We start from the raw sequence: 15,029 nt of genomic DNA on the forward strand, positions 1-15,029 counted from the left end.
TCTTGTAAAGAAAGGCATTGACATTACTCTGGCTGGAGCTGTTTCTGACAATGTCATTTGGGCTCCTTGGGTCTACTGCTTCCTTTTCTAGATATCCACTAACCCTAGAATTTTGCTAGGAATTGAGACCCGGAGTTTATAAGCTCTGTGGTCTTCCATTTTGTGTCCATTTTGACCTTCTAGCTCCTCTCTTTCCTTTTTGATCTTTTCAGGACCACAGGTGGTGAATGGCTCAGCAATCACATGTCAAGGCTTTTGGTGCCCAACGAGAGAAGTCATTTGAACCTGGCGGCTTGAACTCATCAAAGGCGCTTCTGAAGCTGTCCTCTTATGCTCCTCTTATATGTTGAGGACATTCACTCCTTACTGGAATATCCACTCTATCTTTTCTTTTCAGGCACTCATGGAGACCACACAAGACATGGAAAACACTCTGACTCTGAAATTTGAGTTGCTGCCTTCTGTTAGTCAATCCTCCCTCTGGGGCTTATCCTAAGCCTGTGCCTCTGGTCCAATCCCTTTACCTCTGTTTCCTTCCCCTGAAAAATGAGGGGGTTGGACAAGATGGCCTCAGAGGTCCCTGACAGCTGTCACATTATGGTCCTATGGGAATCATAATAACCTAGCAGCACCAGAATCTAGAGGAAAAAATACCCAGAAGCAAAAGAGCTCAGGAAACAGAGAGTGAGTTTTTGTAACCATCTCACTGAAGGTGATGCACAGATTTTGAAAGCAAACCACAACTAACAAATTTACAGTTTTATGCACAATCTTCCCCTTGCCCCTATTACTTGTGTATGGGGTGCAATATGACTTAGAGGGGCTGCAAAATGTAGTGGAGAATTCAGTGCCCTCAGAGCCAGGATGACGGGCGGTCAAGTCTTGCCTCTCACACATCATGGCTGGGTGATGCCAGGCTAATCACTTGACCTTTCAGGGTTCTAGGCAGATCTCTAAGACTGTAAGTTGTAGAGAAGGTGCCAATCCACATTCATAAAGGGATTTTCCTCACTTGGGAGTTCCTCAAACCAATGAAAGGTCAGATCCAGTCCCTAGCTCCAATTTGTAAACTTAAATATGTGTGCTTATAACTGGTAAGTTTAGGACAAGAGTTCTTAACTTTATCTGTATCTTGGACCCCTTTGAAAATCTGCTAACACCTACAGACACCTTCTCAGAATCATGTTTTTAAATGCATAAAATAAAATACATATGATTACAAAGGAAACCTATTATTTTAAAATACAGTTACTAAAATACTTTAAAAGAAAGTCATAGAACTCAGGTCAAGAACCTCTGGTTTAGAACTTAAAAATAGAATGTATTGGGGGATTACTAAAAAACCAAAATCTTTGGCAATCAATGGGATGTTTCCTCACCTTTGGACTGAGCTATGTAGATCAGGCGACTGAAGATCTTGCGCATTCGAGGTTTGAGGGCAAAGTTTTTGGCTCCACCAGTCACAGATATGACGAGGTTGGGGGTTTTCAGATGCCAGTGCTGGGTCATCAACTCATAGAGGATTTCTGGGTCTGTGTCGCATGACAAACGGATGTACTTTATGGAGAGGGGAAGAAGCAACAGCAGTAACATTAATTAGCATTCTGATTCATTTGGTCTTGGACTAGATGATCTTTCAACCCTAAATCTTTGATTCTATGTGCTTATCATGCACCAGTCATTGCAGTGAGTTTTAAAATCTTAGAAATACAGAGCTGGAAGGAACATACACAAATAACCAGTTCACTGCCTTCATGTGACAGATGAAGATAGAGAGACCCAGAAAAGCTATGTGGCCCCCTTGACCTCTTCCAGTTAGTTAGTAGCAGAGCCAAAGCTTTTGGTTATTCTAATTAAAATTGGTAGTTTCCTCTATAATAATTTTGGGTGTTCTCCTGTCACCTCACAATTCTCCTTCCTCCTTCTTATGCTTGTTTCTCTATTCCCATTTTCTTTTTCTGCCTTCTCCCTTCCCTCCATCCCATCTCAACACCACACCCCCTATAAAACAATTCAAAGAATTCTTGGCTGCAACCACTTATGGACTGGCTAGTTATGTCACATACACACTTACCTTTCCTTTCTTCCCTAATGTTTCAAACTGAATGTCCCCGAAAGCATCAGTAGGAAATTCTTTGGTATGTTTTTTATAATTCCATTTCTCAATTTGATTGATCTGAGTGCCTTCTATGTGCTGGTTTTGGGCATAGCCACACTTACACATGTTGTCCCTGAGTAGAAGGATATGTTGTGGGAGGAAGGAAGAAGAAAGGATTAGCCATCCACACAGACTTTGTGGGAGACACATACAAATGTTATTGCATTTCCTTTAATTAACAGCAGATTCTTGCCCTGAAGACTTTCCACTCCTCTGATGCCTCAGGGTTGCATGGAGCTGGTGGCCTTGGGACCTCAAAGGCAGTACAAGTGGAGTATGCCTTCTGACAGGTGAAGGATGGAAAGGTTTTGAGGATGGGCACCCTGGTGAGCTGAATATCTGTGCTCTGCAAACCACTTCAGCTCTGCTCAGGGGGCTCCTGAAATTCAGATGGGCCACAGGTCCCACTTCTTCAGCTCCTCCTGAAACTAAGCTATCGAGTGACATTTCTTCCTTCCCAGTCATCTTCTCACAACCAAATCACCCCCTCCCTACCTTGCTGTTGGACCACTGACCACTCCCTGGATGTCTTAACCCTTTCAGCTCTTGAATCCTCCATGGGCTCCCCCCCCCCCCCCCAATTGATGAACCCCTCATGTTTTCAAGAAAGCCTCAGTCATGCTTCACTCTACTCCCTACAATAATCAAATCAATCCTGCAATTGCACCTGGAAGGGGTGTGTCAATCTGTCTCCCAACGGCTCAACTCCCAGTCCCTATAGCTTTCTAAACCAAACTGCTCCTTCCTGGTCACCACATCCCTGAATGTGCCATTGTCCCCACTGGAATGTAAGGTAGCTCCTAGAGAGCAACTCTTGTCCACGGTACTTGGAAAATGTTGAGGGCTTAATCAATGCTTTTCCCTCATTCTCTCATAGAATGAATGCATCAGGGCAGTGGGTACCCCCATAAGTATCAATGAGATCAGGGTTCCTTGAAATATTGTATGAATACACGGTTACCATCTCAAGCAAAGAAAAATTATACATATCATCAAAAACCTTTTTTTATGCTATTTAAATCATTATAAAGTGGCGGGATTTAACAATATTAAGCAAACATTTCTTTACTGACATTGTTCTATGAATTTTAAGTGAGGCGCTGAGGGAGATCCAAGGGTAAGGAAGGTCTAGTCACTAAATTCCAGACTCTCAAGTTGCAAGGGAATCTCAGAAACCACTTAGACCAGCCCAAGAATGTCCTCCCTCAGCAATGGGTCAGGGACTGTTTGCTTCCTTCTTTGGGGGGGAGCCCACCACCTGCTCAGGAGACCCATTCCTGTCTGCCTATGAACTTCATGTCCCAATCCCTGAATGTTCTGCCCCATCTCGCAACCATCCCACACCTCCCCTAGACTTTGCTATTTAACTTCTTGATAAGCTGGAATTATCAACTGGCTCTCCAATTCTTTACCACCCACCTCTTTCCTCAACCTGTTTCGAAGTGACCTCTGCTCCCAACATGACCTCCAAAATAGCCAGTGTCCCAATTCTTGTCCTCATCTTCCTCAATATTTTTGTGACACTCTCCTGCTGCAGGCTCTATTCCTAGGACTTCAGAGTACCATATTCTGCCCAGTTTCCTCTCACCACTCTTAGGACTCCTTCAATTCAACAATGATGAAATGCAATAAGGATCAATACCACGAGTTCAAAGATCTCCCCCTATCCCTACTTCCTAAGTTCAGGATGGGAGGGGCATGATTAGATAGCCAACCATCTGAGAAAATAAAATCTGGGGTGTTTGAATGGACTTCCATCTTATTCTGAGTCAGCAGGTGATGTGGCAGCCCCCAAAGCTAAGATGACCTTTAGCAGCACAGCACTGGGATGGAGGGGGCCCGTGGTCCTCCTGGCCTTTGCCCTGGTTCAGTAACAGCTGCAGGATTGTGCACTTACTAGACAGGCTATAGGATGCCTTGGGATCATGGATTTAGAGCTGGAAGGGACTTTAGAGGCCGCCAACTCCAACCTTTCTCATTTAATTTAAATTTTACTTAATTTTTTTCACTTAACAAAAAAATCTATTTCTCTCCCTCCCACCTCTGCTTTCCCCATCAGGTTAAAAAAAAAAAGAGCAACAAAGCTCTTGTAACAAACCCCTAAGTTGGCCATATTGTATGTCTCCTTCCACCCCCTGAGTTCACCACCTCTCTGTTTCAGGAGGTGGGTGGATAATTCATTATGGGTCCTCTGGAATCATGAAATCTCCCAGATTTTTACAGGTGCAGAAATTGAGGTTATGTGACTTGGCCAGGTTACACAGCTAACAAGCATCTAAGGTGGAATTTGAATCCAGACCTTCCTGCCTCCAAGGCTAGCCCTCTTTCCACCAGACCTCTGCCTCCTTTCCGAAGTCTTGTCCTCCATCCTCTTCTCTTTTTCCATGATCTGCCTTAGCAGTCTCAAGCCGGGCAAAACTCGTATTAACTGGTGTAGTTTGAAGTCGGTATAAGAGGGAGAACAACATAGCCAGCTCCTGCAATGACGTCCATGAAAAACGAGAAGGGAATGGATCCTTGGTCTCCGAGAACAGATGGCGGCGGACTCTTCTTGGTAGAGGGGTGGGGGTGGGACGCCACCGGGACAGAACGGCACATACGTTATAGGAAGCGTCCTTTCGATCAGTTTGGCTTGACTGTCTTTGTTTCTTGCAAAGGGAGGCTCCTTAGGGGAGAGGGCCATCGGAACGACTGGCGCGCAAACCAAAGTCATACAAAGAAGAAGACACCGCGCACGTCTTCCTGTCGACTTGAACAGGCTTTTTGTGATCCCTCAGGAGGCACAGGGATTCTTGCCTCGTGTGACCGCAGGGACATCATCGGGTGCTTGGCAATCTGAACAAAGCTCCCTTTGGGTTTGCCAACGGCTCAGTCCCCAGGATTCCTGGGAGGCCGCTCGATTCTCGAGCCCTTCTTCCATCACTTCTTTCCCCCCTTCCTTTGGAGCTGGGGTGGGGCTAGGGACGGTCGGCTGCACCTTCTCCCCGTCTTCAGACGTACTTGTTCCTAACAGCTGAACTTCTCTCCTCAGCCCTCCAGTCCCTTTCCGATTTCCTGGCAGAATTCTGGGTGAGGCCCGAGGAGCTTTTCTGACCCACTGAAGTGCGTCTGCTTTGGCGAGCTCTCTGTGCCGCTTAGAAGGCTCCAGGGCTTTCTCCTGGGATCTGGGCTGTTTGCTTAGGCTTTTAGCGCGTGAATGATTCTAAAATCATTCTAGAATCACAGGGTTTCGGGGCTGGACGAGACCTCAGTCGTCCATTGGTCCGATTCTCATCCTCTTTGTGCAACTTCTGATTCAATCCGAAGCAAAAGCTTCTTATGGAAGGCACTAGGCTAGGGACTGGGCACACAAAAGCAAAAGGAAAAACTGGACTTGCCCTCCACGGGCTTCCATTCTATTGAACAAGTGGTTAAGCAATCTTTGCTTGGCAAACTCCCAAGAATCAGAGCCTGTTTCTCTTTGGGGCAATTCTAATGGTTGGGCATCTTTTCCTTGCACTAACCCTAAATTTGCCTGTTGTATCTTCTCTGAGTGCCCCCTGCGGCCAAGCTGAAGATAGCTAATCCCTCCCCAGCGGAAGGGCCTTCAGAACGGACTGGGATGGAATCTTGACTTCCTTGGTAGAGCAGACTATTGTTTAATAACACAAGTCAGCACCTGCTTTGCTTGGGATGCGTTGGCTTAGAGAGCCAGCTGCCTGGGGCCCTGGGGGTTTAAGGGATTTGCCCAGGGATGCACAGCCAGAATGTCAGAAGCAGGATTTGAATCTTGAGGCCTGTTCTCTGTCCTTCAAACCACACTGACTTCAGTTCCCTATGAAAGTGAGCCATCTATGGTAGTCACCTTATGAAAGGATAATGGCCTCATGAATTCTGTTGGTTGTGTCTGACAGTTCTGACAGCAGCAAGAGCTCTTTACTCAGAAGATGCTCATTAGGGCTTCTCCACAAACCGCCCAAGTCGAGGTTAAACGTTGGTCAAGTTTCTCCGTCTCTCTTGAAGCCATGCGGTTTTTCCATATTACTCTACCACATTGGAGGAAGGGGCTCCTTTGGAAGTCCCTGAAGGGCAATGAGAATTTCAAAGGGCAGATAGACTCTGTAAAGAGACACTGACTGCACCACTCTCAGAAATCTTTTCAGGTGGTATGAGGTGGGTGAGGAGCTACAAACCAAAATGATGCCAGGCACTGAAGCTCATTCTAGCAAAAACGTTGCAGCTGAGAATCCTGGTGTGAGTGCTGAGAAATCTTGGCTTCCTAGTATATGCCCTCAAAAGCAGCCCTGATACCAGAGATCACAGATCAGTGGGCTTGCTGGAAAGACAAATCTCAGGACACTTGGTATTTTCTGTTGCTACAAAAATTAGAATTACGGAATTGCTAAACTGTAGAATTTCAGAGTTGGAAGGGACGTTGGTGGCCAACCAGTTTAGCCCTGAGCCCCTAAAGAATCCTCACTGTAAGACAGTCAATAAATGCCATTCCATCCTTGCTGAAAGCTCTCCAGGGAGGGTGAACCCAAGGCTAACCCTCTTCTACCTTTCAGGTGCTTGAGGACAGCCCTGAGCATCTCTGCCACCCCCCACCCCCAGTCTTCCAGGGGCTGAACATGGCCAGTTCCTTCAACTGATCCTTGTATGACATGGACTTCATCCATGCTGGTTAATGTTCTCCAGATTATCAAGGTCTGTCCAAGTGAACTGTAATGCCCCCAACTATACATAATCCCATAGCTGTTATTGAACTAGGGAAGAGGCCAGGAGGACCATGGGCCCCCTCCACCCCAGTGCTGTGCTGCTAAAGGTCATCTTAGCTTTGGGGGCTGCCACACGACCCTGCTGCTTCAGAATGAGGTTGAAGTCCATCCAAACACTCCAGATTTTATTTTCTCAGATGATTGGCTATCTAACCATGCCCCTCCCACCTTGCATTTAGGAAGTAGGGGTAGGAGGAGATCTTTGAACCCATGATATTAATCCTTATTGCATTTCATCATTCCTCCCAAACCTGTCCCTCCTCCCCTCTCATTTCTTTTGAGGCACCACCCTCCTTCATAGACAACTCAGCATCTTCCTATACTCTTCTTTTTCCTTGACCCCTCATTCCTATCCAACCCTTTCCTTTGCATTATCCCTTTCCCATACCCAACGAGTAGCCATCTACTCTAATTCAGGGTCTTTCCTGAACCATTTCAGTAGCCCCCTCACAAGTCTCCCTGCCTCCAACCTCTCCTCTCCCTTATCCATCCTCCTCAAAGTTGCCAAAATCATTTTCCTAAAGCCCTTTTGACCATGGTCCTCTCCAGCAGAAGAATCTCCATTCAAGCTCTATTGTCTTTAGGATAGAATACCCACTTTTCAGCATGGCACTGATAGTGCTGTCATTAGCACAATGCAGACAAGACCGGAACACTCTCCTCTGAATATCTTGTGGACCTCCTAATCATTGTAGTGTCTATTTAAATCTGTTCCTGAGTAAGGAAGATTAGCTGATACTCAAAGGGGAGGTGATGTGATGGAACAAATTATCTGGTTGGAGCCTATCCCACAGAGCCCCAGTGGTTCTGGAGTGCTGAGGTGTGACTTTTGGCCATTATAATGGATAGGGCCACAGTTTTGGAGCTGGAAAACCTGAGTTCATATACTGGCTCTGTTAGTTACATAGACTTGTGTCTTGTGGGCCAGTTACCGGGTCCTCTGGCCTCCTCATTTTTCAAATGGTGCCTCTCACATAGCAGAGATGTAAGTGCTCATGGGATTGAATTGGACCAGATGACCTCACTGGTGGCTTCTAGTACAAACCCTACTCTTTGCACACAGTAGGTGATTAACAAATGGTGCTTGAATGTATGGATCTTTCATGGGATTTCTTCTTCGTACACCTCTGTGAATTACCAGGTAGATAGTTAGGTTTCTACTAAAACCTAGCATGAAGCCAATGCCGTCCATGCACCAGACTCTTGATGTGCTTGTTGAATAGAATTTAACAGAACTTTTTCGTAATCAGGGACCAAACTCACGAGAGAAGAAAAGTGGCTTACGTGGCCTTGGGATCTTTTGTGAAGAAGACACACTCCCTTTTCTTAAAATTTTCCTGAATAAAATTCAGCAAATCCTTAGGACAAAAAGACAGAACAAAACATTACAAAGTGATCTTGAAACTCAGGTTGCATTAAAAGCAATAATCATCTCTGTTTTTCTCTTTTGGGTGAAAAGAGCCACAGCCCTAAAGATCAGGGGAAGAATCTCGGTAACAGATGCTAAGTCTTTAGAGCTTTCTAGAGCATGAAAGGTAATATACAAATCCCAATGGTAATTTTCCAAGTTGTAATTCTTCCAAGAGGTTTGGGTAGTTGGATGTAGTAGAGAGAGCCAGCCTTGGAGGCAGGGGTTCCTGGATTATGAGTCCTGCTCCTGACACTTTTGGTGCTGTGTGATCTTGGGAAAATCACTTGGCCCCTCAGTGCCTAAGGCAACCCTCAGAGACCTCTAGTTACCTACAGTTTGGTGATTGTTATTATTATGGAGTCCTCCATTTAGAGCTGGAAGGGACCTTAGATTACCTCGTTCAACACCTCAGTTTACAGATTAAGAAAGGTCGCGTTCTAGTCAGTGGTAGAGCTGGGTCTTGGACCACCAAATCCATCCTTCTTTTGACTTCATTGGGCTGTTTCCCAATCAGTACCTAGTCTGGCAAATTTCTTTAGTATGGAAGAAACAAACTTTGGAGAAAAAGCTAAATATCTAAAAATAGGCAGACATGTTGTCCACCCCATACAGAATGTTTGCAAGCTGTGCTGCCCTGTCTCTCTGGATCATTTTTTAAAATTCCACTGACAAATTTCAACCCAACTTGACCAAAAGGAAGAGAGCTCTGCACATTGAGCTGTTATGAGGGACTTTGTTCCAAGGTGCTAGAATTCAGCAAGCACTGAAAACTTGCCTCTCTTTAGTGGCATGGAAATAGCTGGGTTTGGCACCTGGATAGCGTGGATAAAAGTTACAATTGGAAGTTGGGAAGAGGCATTTCCTACTCCTTCCTCATGCCCTCCTCAGCGGAATCCTCCTGGTGCCCATGCTCTCATCTCTACATTTGAACATGATCTGTGGATTTTACATAAGGATACTTTCCCTGGGTGCATACACTGCTCGCCTCCATACATAACACTTCTCTATATTGGATGTTTCAATAACTGTGAGTAGGGGGAGGGGTTGGAGAAAAGACCTGGGCCTTTCCACACCTGCAAAGAACCTGTTGGTGTTCTTTTTGGCAACAGTGATACATAAGCATGAATAGAACATGTCACAATGAAAGAAATAGAAAAAGGCAGAAGCAGAGAATCTTCCTATAACTTATCTGGTAAGTCTTCCCTGTGACAAGTTAGGGAGTAACCCTATTCCTAGGAGGCATCTGTAGTGGTTCTGGATTGGGAGTAAGAGGACCCGGATTCAGATCCTGGCTCTGCTCCTTCCTAGCTGTGTGGCTATGGAAAAGTTGCTTATCTTTTCTGGGCCTCCTTTCTCTCATTTGTAAAACCAGCGGTGTTGCATTGTCTGGTCTCTAAGGTCACTTTCCAGCTTGAAAGGCATTAACCGCTCCCATAGCTTTAAGGTGTCCAAAACACTCTTCTTTCAGCAGCTTTGGGAAGTTTTATTTTTATAGGTAAGGAAAATGAGGCAGAGAGAGGCTAAGCAGTGAGCCCCCTGTCACGCAGCTAGCAAACGGAAGAGGGGAGACTCAAAGCCAACGGAAGTCCAGTCAGTGGAAAATCACTGGACTGAGGAAAAGGGCTGGCTTTGGATTCAGAAGCCTCAGTCACTGCTCCTCTGAACCTTGGTTCTCCATCTTTAAATCGGGAACAATGCTTGTATTCTCAGCCTCCCAGGAGGGTTTTAAGGAAAGTGTTTCATCAATTATAAAGCCCTCTCTGTATGTATTTCACAACAATTTAGCAGAAGAGTTGGTGTTGAGGATGTTAGCAAAGAGGTGCATGATGGGAAAAGGAGCCCAGCTGGTCATGGAGGGTGAGGGGGCAGCCTATGGGCTTCACTGATGTCTGATTAATGTGAAGATGACCCGAAGAGGCCCCCAGCAGGTGAGGGAGAACACCATTGGGGACCTCAGGGAAGGTCCTGGAGGAGGGCCTCTTAGCATGGGCAGGCATGGACGTGAGTGATCAGCCCCCCTCAGCGACATCCCCCCAGGCATATCCACATCAGCGATCTGTTATAGGGATGGGATCAGACCTGTGATTTCCCAGGCTTAGGAAATTCCCTTTGTCAGTGCAGATAAGCAGCTTTTCTCTAACTTGTGTGCCCACAGAGCTGCCAGAGACACTGAGACGTTAAATGACTGGCCAGGGTAACACAACAGGACCTGAACCCAAGACTTCCCGACTTCCTGCCAAGGCCAGCCCTCTCTATTTTCTGTGTTGCTGCTTAGATAGAGAACACAGTGTTGTTACAGCCTACATGCAGACTCCAAAATGGAAAGCAAAGCTTTGAGAGAAAATCATCCAACTCTGACAAAAACAACCAAAACACTTACTTTTTCTACGTAATATGATTTGTTTAGTAAAGAAAGGGAGTTTTTGAGGTCCCCAGAGGCAGCACAGTTCTCATTTTGTTCTTGGGGACCAGGGGCGGGGAACCTGCAGCCTTGAGGCCACATGTGGCCCTCTAGGTCCTCAAGGGCAACCCTTTGACAGAATCCAAACTTCACAGAAGAAAAGGCCGCCCCTGAGGACCTAGAGGGCCACATGTGGCCTCAGGGCCATAGGTTCCCCACCCCTGTGGGGACCAAAAGGAGGCTCTGACTGAGGGTGATGGGGAGAAGCTGCACAGAAGATGGCAGCAGCAGCTACTCACGCTCTCGCTGTAGGACAAGTCTGTGCTTCGAGATATGCTGGAGTAGAGTGTTCGCACGCTCTCCATGGTGCCGTTTCTTCGATTTCTCATGGAATTCCCTGTAGGCCAATGCATCTGACAGGAAATAGGTTTGGAGACATAGCTCAAGGATGTGCCAATTCCTCTAGATTATAGTAGAACTTTGATTGCTTTTGGTCAGCAACTTGTTTGGAACTTCTAGTCTCAGAGAGCAGCCTGGGACACAGAGGTAAGGGACTTATCCATGAACACCCTACCAATACTTGTCATGGGCATGACCCGAACCCAGGTCTTCCTGACCACAGGGTTTAGCCATGATCCCTTATTGGCTCTCAAGTTTGAAGAAGAGAGGACTTTATTCAGCAAACATGGATCGACTTGTCGGAATAGGCTTAGACTCTAGGGGTGCTACAAGGGCTTTGGGTCATCCTGCACAGAATTGATTTTAACCTTGAAAGTCATCCCCTTTACCACTGGAGGAGAGTGGGGTTCTCAAAGATTCTGGAGCCCAGAAGTCATCTTTGTCCTTGACTCATTCTCTCTGTCCTCACGGGATGGCAGGAAGCCACACTGTAGCCTGTTCCTCACTCCACCAAGCTAGATAATAGCTGGTCTCCACCTACACAGACACCTGGCCCTCAGTTTCTTTGGGGGCTGTGTGCCCCAGCATCATGAGGCTAAGCCTCTGAAGTAGGGACTGTCTTATTTAAACCTTGCACATCACCTTGTGCCTAAGCATAGGGTTCTGTACACAGTTGGTGCCATGTTTGCGCCCCTCCTCCATATCCAATCAGTTAAGTTCTGTCATTTCTACCTTTGCACCATCTCTTCTCTCCTCTGACGCTGTCCCCACCCGGTGCAGACCTTCATTATCTCATTCCCAAACTATGGCAATAGCTGCTGGGGAAGCAGGGGGGTCTGCCTGCCTGAAGTCTCTCCGCATTCCAGTCTGTCCTCCATTGGGCCACCAAAGTGATCTTCCTAAAGTGCAGGTACAATTACATCACCCCCTCTACTCAATAAACCCCAGTGGCTCCCTAGTGCCTCCAGGAGCAAATACAAACTGCTCTGTTTGGCCTTCAAAGCCCTTCCTAGCCTACTCCCTCCTCCCTTTCCAGTCTCCTTACACCTTACTCCCCTCCCCCCTACTCTTCAATATGCTGACTGTAGCCTCCTTACTATTCCAGGAACAAGACACTCCATCTTTTGATTCTGAGCATTTTCTCTGGTGCCTGGCACAAAATAAGCTCTTAACAAATGCTTGTTGATTTGACTTGCAAACCTGAATGAACTTGTTTGTTGAATAAATGTCTGATTTCAAAGCATTATCTGCTAGAAGAGGGATTAATCCTCTCTGTGACTCAATTTCCTCCTCTGTAAAATGAGAGTTGGATTAGATGACTCCCAAAATCTCTTCCAGTTCCAGATCCACAATCCTCCATGGCCCATTCCACAAACTCCCAGGGGATTTTGAGAGAGATTCCATGGGGGCAGAGTTGGCAATCTTAGCCCTGTAGGTTTGGGCTTGGCAGAGAGAGCATGAATTCTTGCCACTGCCTGAAGTTTTGAGGCCCTGGGAAATGGGTGGGCAGAGAGCTGAGAAGCTATTCCAGGAAACAGATGCCCTCCACTTGTAAAATGGGGGGGGTGGAGTAGATGCCTCAGAGGTCCCTTGTACCTCCATGATTCTAAGACCCAATGACCATCTTGTTCACACATTAGCTCAAAAATTCCGGGGTCAGAATTTCACCCAAGATGACTTTGTGACTCTAAAACCATGTCTTTTATCACTATTTTGTGGACCCTACTTCCCCTATAAGAATGGGCTAAACCTACAAACCTGCACATCCAAACAAAAAGGGGAAGAAGCTGCTAGTTATGGGGAGAGGGTTCAGGAGGAAGGCAAGTGCAGAAGTTGTCCTCATCACAGGGCCCAGATCGAAAGACGGGAGGTATCTCAGAGACCACGAAGTCTAATCTCATTTCACACAGAAGACTGTGCCTTACAGAGGCAAAGGGGCAGAGAGAAGAGCAATAATTATAGCCAACACCTACATAGCACCTACTATGTGCCAGGCACTGTGCTAAACTCTTTACAAGTATTATCCTCACAACAACCCTGGGAAGAAGGTGCTGTTATTATTGCATTTTATAGTTAAAGAAACTGAGGCAAACAGAGGTGAAATGACCTGTCAAGGGTCACCCAACTAGTTAGTGTCTGAGGCTGGATTTGAGCTCAGGTCTTTGTGATTCCAGGCCTAGAGCTCTATCCACTGGGACACTTGTGAGTTTCCCTTAGAATCCTATTTCTAGAGCTGACGGGAAATGGAAGCTTTCTAATTCCACCCCCTCATTTTATAGATGAACAAACAGAGACCTGGAGAGAGGAAGTGTCTTGCTCAAGGTCACACAGGGCTTAAGGAGCAGTGCCAGGATTGGAACCCAGGTTCTCTGCCTCTGGCACCCAGCGTTCTTTCCATTACATCGGGATGTTTTTTCTTAATTACCATCACCACTGCAGACATTGTCTCAGTAAAACTGATGGGCTTCAAAATGTCATTAAGGTAGAAAACTTTGCAAAAGTGATGATTAGAGCCCCCTTCTGACCAACCACGGTCAAGAGCAGCAGCTGCAAGAAAAGGCTTCCCAGGAATGCCCAGCACCCTTGGCCTCCCCGCTCACCCAGGGACACGTTGGCTCATCCTCTCTGAACTCTGTCTGGTGCCGACGGCAGTCCCCACATCTTCCTAACCATGTGATGCAATCTGTGCATTTCTGTCCCAAACAAACTCTTTGTTAGAGGTAGAAACAGAAAGCTATTTAGCAAGGAGATGTGAAGGGATGGTACCACTAAATTTCTGTCCTGTCTCAGTAGTTTTAACTCTGGGGCCAGGAAATCAATTCCCTTTGGAGTCCAGAGCCAGTCGTCAGGAGACCCAGCTGATGCGTTCTCTGCATGAAGCCCAGCGCCCAGTCACGAGGAAGATGCCGGCTGGAGGTTTTCTCCAGGGTAATGTGGTGCCTGACAACTTCCCAGGAAAGAGGACCATTCAACTCTGAGGGGCTTGCTGCGTGCTCCTTAGTCTGATTGGCTTGTTTGTTTGCTTTTCTTCTGGGGGAGGAGGAGGCCTGTTGGGGTTCTCATAGCTGTAGGAAGACTTTGACATTGAAACCTCTTTGAAAATCTGGGGCCACCTAGAAATCTTTCATCTAGTGTAATCAGCTTTGGAAAGGCTCTTTCACGTCCCTGGGCCTCAGTTTCCTCATCTCTCAAACCAGAGGATCAGCCCAGATGGCCCCTGAGGTCCTTCCTTTCTCTAGTTCTAGGACCCAGTGCTCATCAAAGCTCTTTCTAAGGGCTGACAAATCACCTTCGTCCCAAGAGTCCTCTGAGGTAAAGCAGGCACTTTACAGATAAGGAAACTGAGGCACAGAGTAGAGTGACCAGCCCTAGATCTCACCCAAATGCCATCCTGCCAACTCAGTATGAAAGAGAAATGATTTTTATTGCACTTAATGCCTGAATCTCATTAAGTCTTAATACACAAACCATGGTCTTAAAGCACAGGTTTTATCTCCCCCTTCATCTGCAGAAGAAACTCCAGGGGCTCCCTGTTGTCCTTAGGATAAAATACAATGTTCTGTTCAGCATTCAAGGCCCCTCACAATCTAACTCTATCGTACTCTCCCAGACTTCTTTTACATTTTGTGTTTCAGACAAACTAGTTCACTTGACATTTTCCATGAGATGTTTTCCATCTCCTACCTCTGGATCTTTGCACAGGTTGTGCCCCAAGCCTAAAATGTGTTCCCTCTGCTCCTCTGCCTCTTGGAACCCCTAGGTTCCTTTAAGACTCAGTCCAGCCTTTCATGATCCCCCAAATCTTGGTGCCCAAAACACAGTGTATTTACTCTGTATACAGTTATTCCTTCCATATCACAGAGGTTAGGGGTGCAGTACCCCTACAATCTGGAAAATCCATGT

At 46.4% G+C, this 15,029-nt stretch overlaps 1 protein-coding gene across 1 annotated transcript in view; it reads right to left on the reverse strand.

The window, feature by feature from the left end:
* The window catches only part of TRPM8 (transient receptor potential cation channel subfamily M member 8), a 60,416-nt gene extending 49,276 nt beyond the window's left edge, over positions 1 to 11,140 (reverse strand). Inside the window, exons 1-4 of the mRNA XM_027857464.1 lie at positions 11,027 to 11,140; positions 8,200 to 8,273; positions 2,075 to 2,231; positions 1,380 to 1,557 (exon numbers count right to left, since the gene is read on the reverse strand). Of these exons, the coding sequence (XP_027713265.1) occupies positions 1,380 to 1,557; positions 2,075 to 2,231; positions 8,200 to 8,273; positions 11,027 to 11,140 (523 nt within the window). The remainder of the gene's footprint in view (positions 1 to 1,379; positions 1,558 to 2,074; positions 2,232 to 8,199; positions 8,274 to 11,026) is intronic.
* Between the last annotated feature and the right edge of the window lie 3,889 nt (positions 11,141 to 15,029).

This window comes from Vombatus ursinus, unplaced genomic scaffold (genome assembly GCF_900497805.2).
Source record: "Vombatus ursinus unplaced genomic scaffold, bare-nosed wombat genome assembly UNPS02012147.1, whole genome shotgun sequence".
Classification (NCBI taxonomy): domain Eukaryota; kingdom Metazoa; phylum Chordata; class Mammalia; order Diprotodontia; family Vombatidae; genus Vombatus; species Vombatus ursinus.